At 37.0% G+C, this 20654-nt stretch overlaps 1 protein-coding gene and 1 long non-coding RNA gene across 2 annotated transcripts; both read right to left on the bottom strand.

The window, feature by feature from the left end:
• Positions 1 to 996: 996 nt before the first annotated feature.
• LOC141832951 (sulfate transporter 1.2-like) lies at positions 997 to 5719 on the bottom strand. The gene is made up of 14 exons (XM_074720318.1): positions 5629 to 5719; positions 4146 to 4552; positions 4019 to 4067; positions 3724 to 3931; positions 3452 to 3626; positions 3302 to 3367; positions 3095 to 3208; positions 2886 to 3002; positions 2671 to 2797; positions 2311 to 2597; positions 2037 to 2227; positions 1639 to 1724; positions 1487 to 1563; positions 997 to 1387 (listed from the first exon to the last, which is right to left on the bottom strand). Exons 2-14 carry the CDS (start codon positions 4479 to 4481, stop codon positions 1244 to 1246), a joined length of 1977 nt encoding a protein of 658 aa, XP_074576419.1. The 5' UTR covers positions 4482 to 4552; positions 5629 to 5719; the 3' UTR covers positions 997 to 1243.
• Positions 5720 to 15066: 9347 nt separating this feature from the next.
• On the bottom strand, positions 15067 to 15961 carry LOC141832818 (uncharacterized). Its single transcript, XR_012602152.1, has 3 exons — positions 15566 to 15961; positions 15401 to 15467; positions 15067 to 15084 (listed from the first exon to the last, which is right to left on the bottom strand). It is a non-coding gene; the product is annotated as an uncharacterized LOC141832818 (long non-coding RNA).
• Positions 15962 to 20654: the final 4693 nt, after the last annotated feature.

Below are 20654 nucleotides of genomic sequence, written 5' to 3'. Positions count from 1 at the left end.
TTTCTTACAAAAAAATTAAATGTAAAGAAGGGCTAAAATAAAAGAATGCCCGTTATTGTTAATTTCTCAATATGAAATCTTAATTTAAAAATATTAAAATAATTTCACATCCCCTTTACATCCTAAAATACTTATGTTTTAAGATTATTTAAATTTTTTAGCCAAAATTATTATAATAATATTTAAATAAATTTGGATAACTAAAAAATAATTAAATTTATAAATATTTTAATAAATATTATTTAATATATAGTATTTTTTATTTGTTCAATAAAATTATTTTAAAAAATAGCCTTTAGAATTAATCTCCATGATCATTTATGAAAAATTAAATTGAAAAACGTCAAAAATATATTTATCAAAGTATGATTATGTTTACATTAAAATTAAAAATCATTGAAAATATTTTTTTTTAAATGGCACACAACTATATTTTTAACAAATATGATCCTTATAGAGTTATCGTATCATAAACAAAAGTATAATATTATATTATGTTCTCAACGTCAATATAAACGTCTGTTGATATTAAATTAGGGTTTCTTTGGATTAATTACTCATTAATGTTTAATTTTGTCCATGATATTGTATAATATTAAATTAGGGTTTCTTTGGATTAATTAAGTGATAAAAAGTTCAACAGATTAATTAAGTATTTATAATTTAAATCTCAATCAAAATACATTATAAAATATTTTCGCTTTCACTTTTTTATATTTATCTAATCGACGAATTAAGAAGAGAAGTCATCGGCTTTCATAATTAATTAGATCTCTAAAATTATTAACAATTAAATAATAATAATAATAATAATAATAATAAATTAGAAGGGGACAATTTCCCTCGTAATTTATAATAATTTATAATTTTTTAAGAAAAAATTTAAGTACTAATTAATTTGGGTAAAACTCATAAAAGAGGTTTTTTTATTGAATCGTTAGAGAAATATTTTTTAAATTTATTATTAAAACGGCTCAAAGAGAGAGGAGCACCATAGTTCATATTTATTACATAAAACTAAAAGCTATTTAAAAGTAGAAGCGATTCTACTTTTCTCTCCATTATCCATCTAATCTACTCTACAACCTCGCAAACAAATTCATTAATGCTACAATTCAGGCACAATTGAAAGACCCAAAATCAGGCAAATACACAAACAAGCAGCAGCTGATTCTTTTTTGATCTTGAGGAAAACCACTTCAATCCATCAAAGAATGAATAAGCTTGCAGCACTTCATCAAGTTCATACGTCTCTCCTTGAGTTCAAAGAACATGACATCACGGCTTCGCCGACCGAGAGGAATATATTGTCCTGGCTGATCAGCTCTGTGAACTTCGCCAGATGGAGCTTCTGAATCACCACTGGACCAGGGTTGGCAAGAACAAGCTGGAGGACAGATATGAAGAAGACTGTCAAACAATTTGGTTGGTAGTGGCAAGTGACTTCAGTTGTTAGTAGAATGGGACAGTACTACTAACTACTAACCTGAACTTCTTGCTTTTGGAGGCTCTTGTGGAGTTCTTCGAAGGCATGGATGCCACTAGTGTCGATATCTATCACGGCTGCAAAATAAGGTGCAATGTATATCAGAATTGTTTGATAACAAGGAGAGAAAAAAAATACAATTAGCCGCTCACGTGACATGTCGACAATCAATATTGTTATTTTAGGTAGACATTGAGCATTTAGTTGCTCCTCTTCGTCTCTTAACCATCTTAGGATCCTGCAATATATATAACCAGCCATAGCAATCATCAGTAGTGATAGTTCACTGATAAAATGATAAATAGAAGTGCACTATGATAAACAGTGTGATCTTGGTTGCCTACAAACACATTCATGACACATAAAACAGTAAGCTGCCTACAAACACATTCATGAATAGCATATTCTATCACTCAAACAACTTATTTTTTTAACAGTTATGTCAGATTTCCTATATCATGACTGAAAATTCATAAGATCGATTGCATTGGAGATCCAGAACCAAGAAGAAATCATAAATTTGAATTACACGTAGTCAAGCTGTCTTTACCTCTCCTTGACATAGTTAGAGTTCGTGAAGTACACAGCTGAATCAATTCTTACTATCAAAACTCCAGGAACCCTGGCCGCTTCTGGATACTGTTCGATGTTTCTATATAGTGTTGTTTTTGGAAGATTTCCAAGTAAAGCAGTTCTTGGTCTTGTTACTTGTAGGAGGATCTTTGCGAGTGAAATAGAGACCTATATGGAGGAACAATTTCATTGCAGATGATAATGGGGGCAGCAATAATGAAAGGAGAGACGAAGATCAAATAGATTCTTACAGCAATCAAGAGACCAATTTCAACGGATACAAAAACTACTCCGAGGAAGGCTCCCATGCACGCAATAAAATCAAACTTATCAACCTTCCAGATGCGTAATGCTGCTTCATAATCAATGAGACCAATCACTGCCGAGATAATGATAGAAGAAAGTATCGCGTTTGGGGTGTACTTGAAGAGGGGTGTGATCAATAGCAAGGTAAGCATCACTACCAGTGACATAACAATATTGGACACAGTTGTCTGACAGCCAGACATGAAATTGACAGCTGAACGTGAAAAGGAACCTGCAAGGAAAAAATACATGTTTCGCGGTGATAGGCTCCTCCATCCATATGAATGATTGCATTCATTCATTACCTGTTGCCACATAGCAGGAAGTCATTGAGCCAATTATGTTCATGGTTCCAAGTGCAACCATTTCCTTGTTTCCATCCAACTGGTAATCCTTCATGGCAGCAAATGTTCTTCCAATTGCAATTGCTTCCTGTGGATGTACAGTGTTGCTTCTAACTTCAATTGAATTGGAAATTTTAATTTTTGGGATTTTAGTGTCACGGTCAGAGGTTTGCTACCGTTAAAGCTATCATTCCAGCAACCACTCCGATTTTGAATCCTTTTGCAGCTAAGGGACCGCTGAAGTGAATCTGGGTGACAGAGGATGGATTGATTCCTCTGTCTATCTTTTTCACCTGCAAATAATTTGCATATGAAACCCAGTTCAGTATACTAACTGAATATAATTATCATCACTTGCACAGCTATAGAAGAGCTAAGAACTTACAATCTGTACGCCGTGCTTATCAGCCCTGGTTATGTACACAAAAAAAGTGGAAACGATAACTGATACCAGTGGTGCCATTGCAGGTACCCAGAAAAACTTTTTCCTTTTCTTCCCCTGTAAAAATAATTGCAATTACAAAAAGATGTAAAATTAATCATAAAAATTCTCCCATTTGTATTCTTCTTGAAATTTGGATTAAGTGCGCACAATGTACTTAGCAAATAGTAGAAATGCCAAAAAGGATGCTCCAATCAATATTGTCTGCCAGTTCCACTGCAAAATTATCAAACTTAAGTGAGATTTAGCGAAGCAATCAACTCACAATAAGTAAAAGACAGGGATAGTTAGTAGAATTACCCCATGGTGAACAGAACCCCAAACGGACTTCATCACGGAAACAATATCTGTATTCTTGGTGAAATTTTTAATTCCAAGAAATCCTTTTAGTTGCTGAAGAGCGATTGTAATTGCAGCACCACCCATAAATCCAACAATTGCAGCATGTGAGAGGAATTCGATAAGAAAGCCTAGCCTTTATTATCAAACAATAGAGAACTGGCATCACTTTTTGAACTAGGATCATGCACAATTTATAAATATATGGAGAGAGAGAGAGAGAGAGAATTCACCTAAGCAAACCCAGTGCTGCTTGAGTGACACCAGCAAAAAAGGTTGCTGTGAATGCAAGCTGACGGTATTCCTCCTTGTTAGTTGTAGGATCTATTTCATTTTGTAGAAGAGTTCCAAGCAAGAGAGAGATAACTGCTACTGGTCCAATAGCAATGTCCAGCGAGCTACCCATTACCGCATAAATTATTGGCGGAACAAAGCTAGAGTCTGACAGAGAGAAAAGTGGTTAGTTTTAAATTTAAATCATAAAGGACATCAAGTTTAATTCGTGTGATCTAAAGAAGTCTAACTTACAGAGCCCATATTTTGGGTCCAGATTGGCAAGTTTAGCATATCCAATGTCCTAGTTCAAGAGTGATATGGTTTCAGAAATTGTATAAAAATAAGAATCAATTTATTCAGTATCTCTAGACATGCATACCTGAGGGATACAAAGACTAGCAATTGTCAGGCCAGCAATAACGTCGCCCTTAAACTTAGTAATGTTGTAGTTTCTTCCCCAATCAAGGATCGGAAACAAGAACTGAAGGCCCAACACCAGCTTCCTTGATCTAGGTTGATCCTTGTAAGGGCGTAGTGGATCATCTGCGAAGAATGTCTCTTTCAATGTATCTTTGAATTCTTTGACAAACTTCCTCTGAGGTGGGAATCCCACCTTGTGAAAACGTTTTAAGCTCTCTGTGTGTGTGATAGAGGAAAAATGATTGTCTAACTCAATATCCTTGTTTTCAACTTCAGCTGTGACTGACTTCACCATTGTTTGGTTTGTGCTGATAGAAATGCAGGTGCTCAGAGATCAACTTAATTGTCGTTGAATTCCAGCAGATGCTGCCACACAAAAAATAAAATACAGGTGTAACTATGTTGGATCTACTTGTTCTGTCAGTACAGTATTAGCACAAATGCAAAAGACAGACACTATAAGACAAATTAAAGTAGATGACAATAGCAATGTCTCACTCGTTTTAAAACAACCATGACAAAAGAATTAATTGATTTTGTTCTAATACCAACATATCATATGTGCGTGTGTAACAATTTAAAATTTTAATAAAAGCAAACCAAAAGTTGCAGTCGCAGAAACAATCACGACATATGCAATTTACCAAGAAGAATCATATTCTCGTGAGTAAATAGAGACAATCTAAGGGCTGAGCACCACATACTGTTCAAATTTATCAAGTGTCTCTCAAACTGCCATCCCAGTTGTGAATCTAGATGGTAAATGAACTATATGCAAGATAATAAAAGACTGTAAGAAATTTAGAATAGGAGATTTGTGGCAAAAAATTGATCCAAATCTTCAAGTTGGAATACAGACTTGAATAAAGCATGATAAATGTTTTACAATGTGTAAGACGCCTATGAGGATTGATTCAGAAATCAAGAGGCATTTATGATGAAATGTTTCCTCCTTGCAGATTACCTTTTTCAAACCCATATATATTTTTTATTCCATTAGTTCGATGCATCTAGGTGAAAATGGCAGGAATGGACAACTGTTGATACGAAAAAAAGGCACTTCACGCAGTTCTACTGCTACCTTCTTCGTGCGGTAGAAGTATTTAGCACAAGCATGGTTAGGAAGAACAAAGCACAACCATGAAACTTTCAGAAAGCTCAGCGCTTCCAAGAAAAAACATCTTAACGAATGAAAAAGGTTTATTGCTAGAAAAGTTTGAAGTGTATATGATAGTACTCCAGATAATCTTCTCAGAGTGGAATAAGGATCTTAAAGACCAAATATCCGAAGCAATCGGCAGGATCCTGAAACCAATGTGCAAAGTAAAATCCCCACCATGTCAAACAAATATCGCATCAGACAAATCTTCCTCGAATCATTGCAATGCGGAAAAGGTAAAACCTTTTAGCGAAAAGTGGTGAGGAACCCAAAAAGAACTCACCTTTATTCTTTAAGATGCCGGACTAAATCACCATCATCCACAATGGAGTATCCACGATTTGCCTCTTCCCAGTTCGTGCACTGCCCGCCGGCACTACCCGTTCGAACATTCGCTGTAAAGGTCAAGAATGAACTCGCATGCAAAGCGTTCTTATAGGAAAACCACCCGATCGATCTCCTACCTTCATCATTATGCCACCGATTTAAACCCTCGATCCCCGCCGGGGTGGGATTTGGAAAGGTAACCGTAGACAGAGTGAAATGCTCTGGAAATCGGAGAAGAAGAAGAAGACGACCGCAAACGCGTCCCCATCCATTGAAATTGACATTACGACGAGCTTCCTTAGCGAATATTACGTAATTAATGGGAGGATGCCAAAAGTGATCGAAGTTATTGCGAGTAATTATATAATGGGTGAAAATTAATTGGAGATTAAGAGAGGAGCGATTTTTTTTTCAAAAATAAAATTAAATAGACGCTTCTTTCATGATTTTATTTAAAAATATTCTTTTATGGTAAATTATAATATATTTAAAATAACTTTAAGATTTATAATTTATAATTTATACTATATAAAAATTGTCAAGTAAATAATACTATAATATATAAAAGCTATCCAATAATTATTATAACTTATAAAAATTATTGATAACTGCTATAATATATTTAAGATGAGTTATGAGTTTAGAGTTTATGAGTGTAATTGTTACCTAATAGATTTTACAATTATTTAAAATAATTTTGAATAAAATTTAAATAATTTTGATAATAATATTTAGAGATCCTAAATCCTAAATCTTAAATTCACCTTAAATAAGTTTAATAGCTACTAGGTAGTTTCTACATATTATAACAATTGTTTGGTAGCTTTTATATTGTGTAAACCTTAAATCTTAAATTTTAAACTCGCTATAAATATGTTGTATCATCTACTGAATAACTTCTACACATTGAAGCAATTACTCATTAGCTTCCACACAGTATAAATCCTAAATTTTGAATTCTAAACTTATGTGAAACACATTATAAAAGCTATGTTGTAGCAACTATTGAGTAGCTTTACATTTTATAATAGCTACTCAATAATTTCTATGTGTTATAACAATTATTGGTAGTTGTTATAATAATATTGAATTAAGAATTATTTTCGAGATAAAATCATTAAAGAGAAGTCCTTTCCTTGTGATGATTTGTAAAATTGAAGGTGCTCGTTTTATTTTTACCCTTATAACCCTTAGGAAAATAATAGGCAAAATGCCGTATTGTTGGTATTATTTGAGCTTGGATTTAATTAAAAATCCATTTTAGGAAGATAAATTAAAAAGGTTTTCCTAATTTTTGTTATCACAAAAGCCGCCCCAATGAAAATATCAAAATAAGGTCTCTTTCTATTTATTATCTCCAAAATATCTTTATTATAATATATTTGTCAAAATTATTACAATCTACTTAATTAAAATTTACCAAAATATGTATTTCTAATTGGTTTAATAATTTTAAACAAAGCTGCTATAATAGTATTATTAAAATAAAATGAGATATTATTTTAATATTTTTTAATTTGATAGTAAAAAAAAGCGTTATTTTGATTGTTGCACTAAATTAACGCTGGTTTAAATGCTAAATAAGATTAATTGAATATCTACCAAACCAATAAAGAAAATTATAGCCATTTTAAATTTTTATCATAATTAAAATAAAATAAAATTTTAAATACTATGTTTACTCTATACTTTTCTGGAAAAAAATATCAAAATATAATCACCTCATATTTTGGTAGTTTTATATAGTTAAAGCTTAAATAAGGGCAACAATTGGTTTAGATTAATTAGATTTGGTTAAATTAACAGTAATTTTTCAATGTGTCTAAGTTTTTTAAATATTTAAATCATAAACTAATTTTCTCTCTCTTTTGACGATTAATGATTGATGTAATAGGCAGTCATAAAAAATTCCAACCGACCGGATGACTAAGTTGGCCATGAAGGTGGTTCATCAACCACATGTTGAGTTGTCACTGATTGGATAGAGCAAGGTACTTTAAAAAATTAATTACACAATTTAAAATTAAAAAAATATATATCGTTCATAATTTAGATATTTAAAAATTTTAAGTACGTAGTTTAATGAGTTCTCCCTTTGAAAGAAGGATAGAGAGAGTTTTTAAATTTGATTAGATAATTTTTTGCGTGGTTATTCCAATCAAAGAATCTTATTTAAGTTTTTATTTTTGTGAGAGGAATATTTTATTTCTTTTCTTACTTATTTTATTTTCTGTTCAAGGTCTAGATGGGACTTTCAAATCTTATTTAAAGTTTAATTTATATATATGCATAGAACATTGGAGATTATTTTTGTTTTGTAATAATTACAGTTGATTAGTTAGTTGATTAACCTCCTAAAAATATGTTAAGATTTTATTAAAATATATATTTAATTATATATATGTTTATCTCTCTATATATATTTCTATTTTAATTATTTTATTTTAAAGGGATTTGATAGCATGTATATATTTGTGTAGATGTGTTATCATGAGTTCTATAATACACATTTTGATAAAGAGAAAGAAAATAGCATTTTTTTTTTTATTAATGCGAGAAAGAGGGCGACGGTAAATTTTTCTGATTTTTTTATTGAAGGTGCGCGGCGGCCTCTCCTTTGGGTGAAGTTTTGTCCACAACCATCAAAGACAAATCGGAAGAGATCCAATAGCCTTCTTTTCTGCTAATCTGAAGGTTTTGATTGCTGGTTCCAATATCTCCGGTGAAATCAAACTTTTCCGGCCATCTTCTCCGGTGGAACACTGGTGTACTAATCAATTGACACGTAGGCATTGGTGTTTAGGCGGAAACAATTTCAAATTTGAGAGAGTAAGATAGAAGGAAGATCAAGCAAAGGAATATTCTATCACACTTGGTAAGTAAGGCTGCAGACTTTAATTAGATGATTGTTATTTCCTTACAAAGCTGTTGAAGGTTATCATCGTGGACCACTATCCTCCATGGGAGGGAAAAAAGGGAAAAAAGGAAAAAGAAAGAATCCTTCATATCATATGGATTTTGGGAAGGAAGATGAGGTGGCAATAGAATCATCTAACTTGGAAACACACTTTGAATGTGCGGTTTCAACAAACTCGGATGAGGTGGCGTATCAAGATGAGGTGGAAGGAGTCGTTGACGTGGAACAAGTAGGGGTTGATGTGGAATTCCCAACCCAACCTGGCAATGGTGTGCTTCTACTGCCGGAGGAAGGGGAGATCTTGCCGGAGAAGGAACAAAATGAAGTTGCAAATGACAATTCGAACGGAAGGAGGTCTGTTGGAGAAAAGGGTCAAGATGATGAACGGAGGGCTGATGAAGGAAGGAACACAACTGAACGGAATGCATCATGGGCTGGACTTTTCAAGGATAATCGCAAGATGCAGCATGCCATGCACCTTGATCAGTATGAGGCAAAAGGAGGGAGGCTATCTTTTGAATTTTCCGACCTGGACAGTGTTGAAGATTCACTTGGTTATTGTCTTGTAGGATGCTTTATGGGGAGACATCCAGGCAAGAATGGAGTCATTGCGATAGCTAATCGGTGGGGAGTTCCCTTTAAATTTTTTTTACATAAAAGTTTAAGTTCTTTTTACATAAAAGTGGTTGGGTTGTCTATCGTTTCAACACTCAGGAGGATAGGGATAATGTTTTGCACGGTGGTCCATATTTTGCTTTTGGGATTCCGATTTTCTTGAAGATAATGCCACGATGCTTTCTGTTCAATGAGGATGGCAGACATGTTCCTGCATGGATTCAACTACATGGGTTGCCTCCGGATTGTTGGTCACAGAAAGTGTTGAGTATGATTGGTTCGGAGGTTGGGAAACCTTTGTATACGGACAACCTGACGCGAACGAGGGAGCGATTAGTCTATGCTCGCCTAATGGTTGAGATCCCGATCTTTGGAGAAAGAGTTAATGTGATACCTATTACTTTGCCAATTGGGGCCCAGGTTGATATTCGGATTGTATATGAGATGGTGCCAGAATCCTGTGAAGTTTGTCGCAAAATTGGACATCGGACCACAACCTGTCGAATGAATTCTAATCCGGCGGACTTACATTCACAGCAGGAACAACCTGCACAAACTGAGAATTTTGACCAGAGACGTAGGAGAACAAGGTCACAATCAACAAGAGGACAAAGGCAGCCAAGAACAAGGTCTAGAAATCAACCGAGGCAACAATGGAAGCAAACGCAAAATGCATCGGAAGAGCCAAATCCGGATGTACAGAACTCTCTGGCACTTGTTCCAGTGGACAACCCCATTCCAGTGGCAATTGAACCACCTACCACCTGTAATCATATAAGGGAGCTAACATACCACAACCGGAATGTGCTGGTCCGGTTGGGCAGTCCGGTGTGGCTACTTCTCTGAATACTTCAGATCATGGAGAACAAGAGGCAAGTGCGACACTACATTCCACACTCGAGGAAGCATCATCTTCATCCTTGCCCACAGCTGCAACATTAGCCACAAAGGAGGCTTCAGAAGACGACACTTGGACCTCGAGGGGAGGGTGGAAACTTCGGGCGCGAGCAGCCCGCCATGGTGATCAATGAATATTGCATCCTGGAACATTAGGGGCTTCCACAAGCCCCTTAAACAAGGAGGAGTGCAGCATCTCCTCAAGCATAAAGATATTCAAGTAATGATATTATTGGAGAAAAAACTAAAGGAGGAATCTCTAGCTCCAATCATACAAAGGCGATTTGTAGGTATGGGATATGCTCATAACTTTGATATGTCTAATAATGGTCGTATATTGCTCCTTTGGTATTTACATAGGGTGGAGATGGAGGTTCTAAAGACAACCGATCAGTTTATTCATTGTTATATCAATTGCAAAATATCTGGGAGAAGTTACTTTGTCACATTTGTATATGGGTTGCACTCTATTGTTACCCGAAGACCGTTATGGGAGGCGCTTACAAATCTTGGCGAGACCATTTCTGAAGCATGGATGATTATGGGAGATTTCAACTTAATACTATCTATCCAAGAGAAGCAAGGAGGTGCGCCTGTCACCAACCATGAAATGAGGGACCTACAAGTCTTTGCCCACACATGTGGTTTAGTGGATCTTCGCTCTATCGGATGTCGGCTCACATGGACCAATGGTATAGTTTCTTGTAATTTGGATAGATCTCTGGTAAACACACATTGGTTGATGGCGGATTTTGATGCTTATATGCGGAGTTCATGGCACCCGGTTGTCTTTCGGATCATTCTTGTGATATAGTGCACATCTTAGCCAAAGTTCGACCCCCGAATCAACCTTTTAAAATTTTGAATTTATGGGCATTACATGAGGATTTTCAAAGGATAGTCAATGAATCTTGGGCAGCCCCGGTAAATGGTCATGCGCAATATGCACTCAAAGTAAAATTGCTCCAACTAAAGGGTCGATTGAGAGAATTGTTAGTGTTGTAGTTGGATTTAAAATCCCAAGGATACAACTGGAGCTCCTCTCCCTATCAAAGGATGGTCGAAGGAGATATGTAAGAAGGCTCAAGCAAATGCAAAAGCCACAACCACCTTGCAATGTGGACTTTCCAAAGAACAATTGAGCAAGGTCGGTCCATTCAACTCGGCCAAGGAATTATGGGAGAAACTCATTGAACTCAACGAGGGTTCAAGCGAATCAAGGCGAGCCAAGAGAGATCTCTTGGTGGGTCAACTACAATCCTTCGCCATGAAGCTTAACGAAAATGTGAGCCAAATGCATGGACGATTCAAGGAAATTGTGAATGGGCTCCATGTCATAGGTGAGAAAATCGACAACCGCGATTTAGTGAGGTATGTACTTCAAGCATTTCCCCGAACTACTTTATGGGCATCAATGGTAGATGCTTATAAAGTATCTAGGGATCTTTCAGTCATTAAACTAGATGAACTATTTTGTGAATTTGAACTACATGAACAAGCTAATGGGTCTTCCAAAGAGAAAGGTATAGCGTTGGTTGCAGAAAAGAAGAAGAAGAAGGAAAAGAAGGAGAAGTCCTCATCCGAGTCCGATCGGGAGTCTTCGGATAGCGACGAGGAGATGTCGGCCAAAGAAATAGGTCACTATGTCAAAAGGATGATGGGGAAGTCAAGGAGGTTCACCAGAAGAAATGTCAAGAAGATGTTCACACCACCTCAAGGTAAATCTCAAAGTTTCAACTATAACCCTAACGTAACTTGTTATGAATGCAATAAGAAGGGGCACGTCAAGACAAACTGTCCGGAGTGGAAGAAGAAAGAAGAGAAGGAAAGGAAAAAGAAGGAGAAAAAGAAGAAGGAAGTCATGGTGGCCCAATCCACATGGGATACATCGAGTAGCGACTCATCGGATGATGAAGAGATGTGCCACATCACTAGACACATGGCACTGATGGGATATGTAAGTGACCAAGAGACCTCAAGTGAGGAGGAAGAATCAAGTAGCGACGAATCTTCATCAAGTGAGGATGAGGTAATGGATAGTGCTAAACAAAAGCTTATCTTTCGTACAATGGCTTATCTTAGGAATGCTTTAGTTAAATCAAAATCTAAAGTCAAAGCATTGAAAGAGGAACTTAGAACAACTAGGAATACTGACCTTGACCACCATAACTTATGTGAAGAAAATGAAAAATTGAAAAATGAAATTGTGGATCTAAGGAAATGTTTAGAGAAATTCACCTTAGGGTCTAGAAACCTTGACATGATCCTAAACAGTCAACGGGCGGTATACAACAAGGCCGGAATAGGATATAAGCCTAAAGAGTTTGCCTATATTTCTCTAGTAGAAAGACAAGGGTCACTTAGTAAACAAATCACTAAGGGTAAGGTAAGACAAGCATGGGTTCCTAAGAAGTACCTAGAAAATGTTAGTGAATCTAGTCTTTGGGTACCAAAGAGTGATGTGTTTCATGTAGTTTAGGTAAGAACTCATGTTTACCAAACCAAATATGTTAAAGAAATTATCAAGAAAGTTGGTTTGGAAAATACTAAGGTAGCTTCAAATGCTATTGGACAAATGTGAACTTAGACAATGATGTGAAGGAAATGTGATATGTATATTGAAAGAATATGAACTTAACATTGCATGATCCCATAGCAAAATGTTATTTTCACAAGAACCTAGGAAGGATTGCTATGTATATGAACTTAATAATTACATGATATGTCTTTCTCTCTTATCCACCTTATTTGTTGCATATATGTGTTTTATTAAGGACGGTGTATGGATTTAGGGGGAGTTCTTGTAGTTTAACATATCATTTTGAAACATACTTCAATCATGAACCCAAATCTACAATTTAGACACATTTCATAAACCCATATGAAAGCTTTAGTGATATCTACCTATAGACAATCTTAATCATCAAGAATGTTGATACAAAGCTTTTGTGCCATTAAGAGTTTTCACAATTTTTGAAACTTGGTATCAAACTTGTAAAATACAATCATTTTTCATAAATTTATATTTTTCCTTGATAATACATGTGAAAACAAATGTGCTCGCAAAATTTCAGATTTTTCTGAATTTTATGGAATTTTTAAGGATTTTCTGAAGTTCGCTACATAGAGCTGATTTCAGAGTATCAGTCGACTGATTCAGAATTCAGTCGACTGGAGCAGTCGACTGCAGGCCAGAATTCACTCGACCAATAAATCTGTGAGTTTTTAAATCAATGCCAGTCGACTGGTCCATCCATCAGTCGACTGATGTGGCTGAAATCTTCAAATTTTGACCCATTCTTGACCATTTGTGTATCCTATAACTTACCATTCTTTGACACATGATCTAGAAACATTTTTATGGTATATAGGATTAATCATACATATAATTTAGGCTCCACAAAGCATTGTTGGTGTGTGTTTTAGGGGGAGTTTGTGTCAAAAGTGGATCATTTTGAAAAGCTAGGCTTCCTCTTGGATTCTTATTCCGTATGTTCTATAGTTCCCATGTTTTTGATGATTGAAAGGGGAAGAATGAATTGAATGAACTAGCTAAAGTTAGGTGTTATTGCTATTCATGACTTAATGCTTATACAGATCATGCTTATTGATATTTATGATTCCTTATGCTTTATTTAATGTTATTGGTTGTTAAAAGAATGTTTTTGGATTAAGGGGGAGCCCGTGCCAAAACTACTCAAACTTGACCTCTAAGGCTCCATACTGGGATTTCCTAGGATAGATTTTATAACTTGAATTCTAATATTTGATGTAAAACCTTAAAACTATGGTGGTTTGGTACTTATGATAACTATGGATGTTAGAAGTTTAAACTACTTGTTTTAAGAATGATGTTATATCATGTTCAGACGGCATCAACCTGAAATAGACATACGGGTAAACGAAGTGACTTCAAACGAACTCAGCGGGTATCAAGTAGACATGTATCAAATAGCTAGCAGACAGTAATGGAAATACCGGTAGAAGAATGACAGGAATGAAAATCTGAACTCATGTGTATATATACTCACAAGAACATGCTAACGATATAATCATAGGTAACATGATCCCTAACAAATCCATACGATCTCTGTATATACATATCCAACATATGCAGATAACCTGAATGCAACAATATCACCAAAGAATCCCTATATCATGCACAAGTACAAGAACATATCTTGGTCACCCTTGCTACCCATCTGATCCTTACATACCAAGTGAGGTCGCGTGGGTCCTCAATGATAAATGCCCGTCAGATCCATCACCGAGATGTGAGGTCGTGTGGGAACTATGCCCGTCAGATCCATCACACTCGAATGGTGAGGTCGCGTGGAAACTGAATATGCTCGTCAGATCCATCACCGATAGGTGAGGTCGCGTGGGAACTGAATATGCCCGTCAGATCCATCACCGATAGGTGAGGTCGCGTGGGAACCGAATGTGCCCGTCAGATCCATCACCGCTAGGTGAGGTCGCGTGGGAACTAAATAGGCCCGTCAGATCCAGCACTGGTATGTGAGGTCGTATGGGTAGGGGTATAACCGCTGTGCACTCTGACGTCATCGCTAATGCGTGACCGAATGGACAGTATGCTGGCCAACGTATTATACTATAACCTGAAATCTAACCCTAGTACAGGTAATCACATCCGAACCATAATGCACGCTACACTAGTACTAGAATGGTACAGAGTCTTAGGTCTAACATATGCACCAGAAAAATGATGTATAGTACTCAACCAGTAGCATGTGGATAGAGTCAAATAATATACAGTCAAATGCCTAACCGATAAGTAACCAGATCATAGGTATCAACAAAAATCAGTATGAACTAAAAACATAATATTATTGGTAGCCAAACTATATATATATATGTCTAAACACGGCATATCTACTAAGAGATAAGTCAGAGACAAGATACCCGCCTTTAGAAAGTGATTCGTATCAGAAAAATCTTCCGTCCAAAATCCGATTCAATGTCCTGTAATTAGAATACATAACATTCCTAATTACAATGATATATATAGATATTCCCATCCAATAAAATCCTAGCCGATTATTAAGATTTGTTTAATTCCATCCAAATTAAATTTGTGGGTTCAATCCTATTCGGAAATTAAAACTAAGAAAAATCTCAGATATCACCACTACACAGTTAAAGGAAAGAAACGCCTGTTTAACCCAATCAATCTCCCATTTATCTATAGGTCAAATATTACCATCCTACACAAGCCCAACATCCAGCACCCTATGCTCAAAATCAAGAACAAATCTAACAATACCATAATAAGGTTTACCTCCGATTGAACCCCAAAACAACTTAGGTTCTGTTTCCTCTTCTCTGTTGATCCAAAGGAATCCTACCTAGCATAGCAAAAATCCATAGACCAATCAGCTTGTAAGACTTATTATCCCAAAATAGATTAGATTCTATACAACCAATCAAAGGTTTCAGCCCTTACCAAAACACAACCGATCCGAACCCTAATCCACCGGCGACTTTTTGCTAGATCTCCGCGTGGAAGAATACCTCCAAGAACTCACAACCAAACACCGAAGCAACCTACAGTTGGATCGAGCGAAAGGAGTCCTTCACCGACTGAGGTTCGCCGTGCTTGCCTTCGTCCTCTCTTGGCTGTCGGCGGATCTCAAACTTAGGCGAAGGAGAGGAAGAGGGAGAGGTGTTGGCTTCGGTTCGAGGTTGTTCACTCGGCGACAACGGCGTCGTGTGAGATGGCAGCGGCTAGGGCACAGAGAGAGGGAGAGGAAGAGAAGTCTGTTCCTTCCCTGGCTGCAAGCGACGAAGTGAAGAAAGAGGGGAGAGGCCGCGGCAGGAAAGAAAAAGAAGAAAAGGAAGAGGAGCAAACTATTAGCAAATTTTTTGAAGAATTAAGGAGTCATGACATTTCTTGTAGGATATTACACATTCTAGGCTCCTTAATTGGTGAAAAGATCTATTCATACTAAATGTTGATACTTTGATCATGAGAAACTTAAAGTTTCAAGTTTTTGATACATGGTATCAAAATAACATTTTAATAATGAAAAATTTATGAAACTAATTTTTCCTAATGACAAATGAGTTAAGCAACTATGGTGTCAAATTTCATAATTTTTCGACGAAAATTGAATTAGTTGTGAATTTCTGAAGTTGGGCTGAAAAATCATGCTTTACAGTCATCAGTCGACTGATGCAGATACCAGTCGACTGATGTCTCTGTTTTACTGTGTTTTTGACCTGTTTCTTGGAAATTGACCATTCTTTGACATCAAACTCTTGATGTATGCCCTAGAATTACATTCCTGGTCAATTGGACTGGTCCAAACATAACACTTCAATGCCCAAAACACTTTAATATTGATACATTATTTTTAAAATTTTAATTTCTTGGTACATGGTATCAAAATGGTATTGAAATTACTTTGAAACTATTTTTCCCAAAATGCTTATGGGTAAATATATCATAGTGTCAAATTTCATATTTTTACGAATTAAACTGAATTAATTATGACTTTTCAAAGTTGGACTGAAAATCAGATTATCAGACATCAGTCGACTGATCAGATAGCAGTCGACTGATACCCCTGTTTTCAGATTCATGCTGAATTTTCAATGGATTTTGATTCTATCTTGCCACTTATTAGTAGATATTTACTTTGTTCTTTGTTCAACAATATGTTCAAACTTATAATCTTTAATGTTGGTGCTTCACAAGACTCATCCGGACATTGAATAAATCCATAAGACTGGATTACTTCATCGAACCGGATGTTCCAAGACCTTGAAGTTTGCTTCAGTCCATAAATGAACCTTTTAAGCTTACACACTACTAAAAGAATCCGGATAGACTTAAGCATGGCTACCGGCGAAAAGGTTTCCTCATAATCGATACCCTCTTTCTGAGTATACCCCTTCGCAACAAGCCTTGCTTTAAAGGTTTCCACCTTTCCGTCTGATCCTCTTTTCCTTTTGTAGATCCACTTACACCCGATGGCTTTTACACCATCTTGTGGTTCTACAAGTTCCCAGACTTGGTTAGAGTACATAGACTCTATCTCAGATTTCATTGCCTTTTGCCAAGAATCTGCATCTTTATCTTGGAGTGCTTCGTCGTAGGTCAAGGGATCGGGTTCATGTTCACCCGGGATAAAATCCGAAGACTCTCCCAAGAACATGTATCTGTCAGGTTGCCTGACAACCCTCCCACTGCGACGAGGCACCGTCTGTAACTGCGTATCACTTGTGACACGCGGTGCAGCTACTTGTGGTATTTCCTCTTGTACTGTTGGTATTGACACTGGACTTTCTCCCCTAATTTCTTCTAGAACAATCTTGCTTATGGGCTTGTGGTTTATTACATAATCCTCTTCCAAGAATCGGGCATTCGTACTAACGATGACCTTCTGATCCTTAGGATTATAAAACAAACCACCCTTCGTTCCTTTGGGATAGCCTATAAACAGACATACTTCTGTACGAGGTTCTAACTTATCAGCCTCCCCTTTCAGCACATGTGCTGGACAACCCCAAATCCGAAAATGTCTTAGACTAGGCTTGCGCCCAGTCCACAATTCTATGGGTGTAGAGGGTACTGACTTAGAAGGTACTAAGTTCAGAATGTATGTTGCTGTTTCCAAAGCAAACCCCCAGAACGACTTAGGCAACTCCGCATAACTCATCATCGATCTAACCATCTCTATAAGAGTCCTATTCCTTCTTTCCGCCACACCGTTCTGTTGGGGTGTACCCGGTGCGGTCAACTGGGAATGGATCCCAGCCTCTGACAAGTAGTTCCTAAATTCACCCGAGAGGTATTCGCCACCACGATCCGAGCGTAGTGTCTTGATACTCTTACCATGATGCTTCTCCACATCAGCCTTGTACTCCTTGAACTTGTCAAAGCACTCGGACTTGCGGCGCATCAAAAAGATGTATCCGTACCTTGAATAATCGTCTATAAACGAGACGAAGTATTCGTACCCACCTCTAGCTTGAATTGACATAGGACCACATACATCAGAGTGAACCAACTCTAACACCTCTTTGGCTCTATACCCCTTTGCTGAAAAAGGCCTCTTGGTCATTTTACCTTCCAAGCAAGACTCGCAGGTCGGGAATGATTCCACCACTAATGAACCCAAGGGTCCATCAGCTATCAACCTTTGTATCCTACTTAAGTTAATATGACCAAGCCTTAAGTGCCAAAGATAGGTTTGGTTCAACTCTGAAGGATTCTTTCTCTTACCTAAGTTAGAAGATGTGTTATTTAGTTCTTTATGTTGCATCGTGGGAGTTATTGGGTTGAGAGTGTACAGATTACCTATCAATGTACCAGAACAGATATTAACCTCATTCTTTTTGACAACAACTTTATTATCAAACAAGACTGAATATCCATCCTTAAACAATTTAGAAACCGAAATTAAATTCTTTCTAAAATTAGGTACATAAAGACAATCTCTCAAAACTAAAGTTTTATTTCTCTCAAACTTCAAATGAACTTCTCCCACTGCAACAGCTGCCACCTTCGTAGCGTTGCCCATGTAGACGGTGATCTCTCCTTTAAGCAGTTGTCGGGTTTCCTGGAACCCCTGCAAATTATTGCAGACATGATCAGTGGCTCCCGTATCTACACACCAGGTACTGGTAGATAGCACCGCTAAACATGTTTCAACAACTAAGGAGTAAGATTTACCTGGATTGTTCTTCTTTCTTCGGGGACAATCTGCCTTCCAGTGTCCTGACTGCTTGCACGTGAAGCACTTGCCCTTTGGCTTCTTCACTCCTGCCTGTGGCCTAGCCACCTGTGGTCCATTCACCTTCTTCGCCGGTCCAGATGGTCTTCTTCTTCTTCCTGCCTTTCGGCTTAGAAGCAGAAACCTTCTCAGCAATGTGAATTTGAGAATTTTGACGAAGTAGACCTTCTGCCGATACTAGTTCTGTCAGAAGTTCCGCCAATGTATAATCCAACTTATTCATGTTGTAATTCAGGCGAAACTGCTCAAAACTCTTCGGCAGTGATTGGAGGATGATATCGATCTGCGTATCCGCATCCATCTGTCCTCCAAGAATTTCTATTTCGTTCAGATGAGCTATCATTTTGAGAACGTGATCCCTTACGGGCGTTCCCTCAGCCATGGTAGTCGTCATCAAGCTTCTCATTGCCACCTGCCTAGCTGCCCTATCCTGGTGTCCGAAGAGTTCCTTGAGATTTGTCATCATGTCATAGGCGCAGACCATGGACTGATGCTGATGTTGAAGCACACTTGACATTGAAGCCAAGATATAACACCTCGCCATCTCATCTGCCTTGATCCACTTCCTATAACTCTCCTTTTCCTCTTCACTAGAATTTTCAGTAGGCTTAGGTGGGCATTCCACTTGGAGTACAAACTTGTACTCTTCTGCAGTCAACACTATGTCCAGATTTCTTTTCCAATCTATGTAATTAGGACCAGTAAGTTTGTTTTCTTTTAGTATGACAGCTAGTGGGTTGAAGGCCATTTTCCTGAAAAATCATGAAAATAACCATTGGTCAAATATTCAAATTTAAAATTATATTGATTCCTCAAAACAATATAATTAAATTCACCAACACCTCAAACACCGAAGAATTAGCATGCCACGTTAGTGTGGACGTATACTAACTCAAACATTCGCAAGAGGAGGTTTTACCCATTAATTTTATTATCTGGTCAACCTATCTTTATGACCAATAAAATTAATAGTTGGTCCTACTTTGGTCATGCACATTTAATAGCAAGCCACGTTAGTGTGGACGTTTACTATTAACTGCATTCTAAGTGTGCACCATTACTTGGTACTAAGTCCACTACTTAGTGTTACGTATGCCACGTTAGTGTGGACGTATACGCGAGCTAAGTAGCTTCCTATAACCATCCCTAAGGAAGTTTGTTCTGGTGATCCGCATACAGACCCATCCGTTGGGGAGGAAGGTCTAAGCCAGCACGCAAGTCTGTATGCATCACCTACAAACCAGTAATGGAGACCGCGGGATTCGAAAAATCCCTCTCCCACTTAGTTTTTACTTTGAGGAATTTTAATTATGATCACATTTATAATTAATTCAAAAATTGGTTTCCAGGCTGTGGCGTGGCCTTCTTGGATATGGGAACAACCACCACTTTCTTAGACAAAACCAATTAATGAATTTCTTATTCATGCTTTCATAATTATTCTAATTTCCTATCTAATCATGCTTGTATAAATAACTCGTTCCTAATTGGTCTCCAGGCCGTGGCGAGGCTAAGGCCTTCTTGGATATGGGAGCAACCACCACTTTCTTAGACAAGACCAATTTCAGAATTTGTTAATTATACGCGCATAATTTTCCTTAATGTCCTTAAGGGTTAGGAAATTACCTATGTGTATTTTATATGTTTTAAATAAACAAACCACACACATACACAGCAAAAAATAAAAGCAATAAATATGGAAATGAAAAATAAAACTATTTCCAACTATTATGACCTTTTATTTTTGTCCCTGCTGCAACTCGGCTTTGACCGTCTCGCTTCCTTTTCCGCTGC

The sequence above is a fragment of the Curcuma longa genome, chromosome 8, assembly GCF_044706935.1.
Source record: "Curcuma longa cultivar G26 ecotype Majalengka, Jawa Barat chromosome 8, ITB_CL_G26_1.1, whole genome shotgun sequence".
Taxonomy (NCBI): Eukaryota; Viridiplantae; Streptophyta; class Magnoliopsida; order Zingiberales; family Zingiberaceae; genus Curcuma; species Curcuma longa.
Note: the sequence above shows the minus strand (reverse complement) of the source record. Positions and strands in the feature narration are given on the sequence as shown.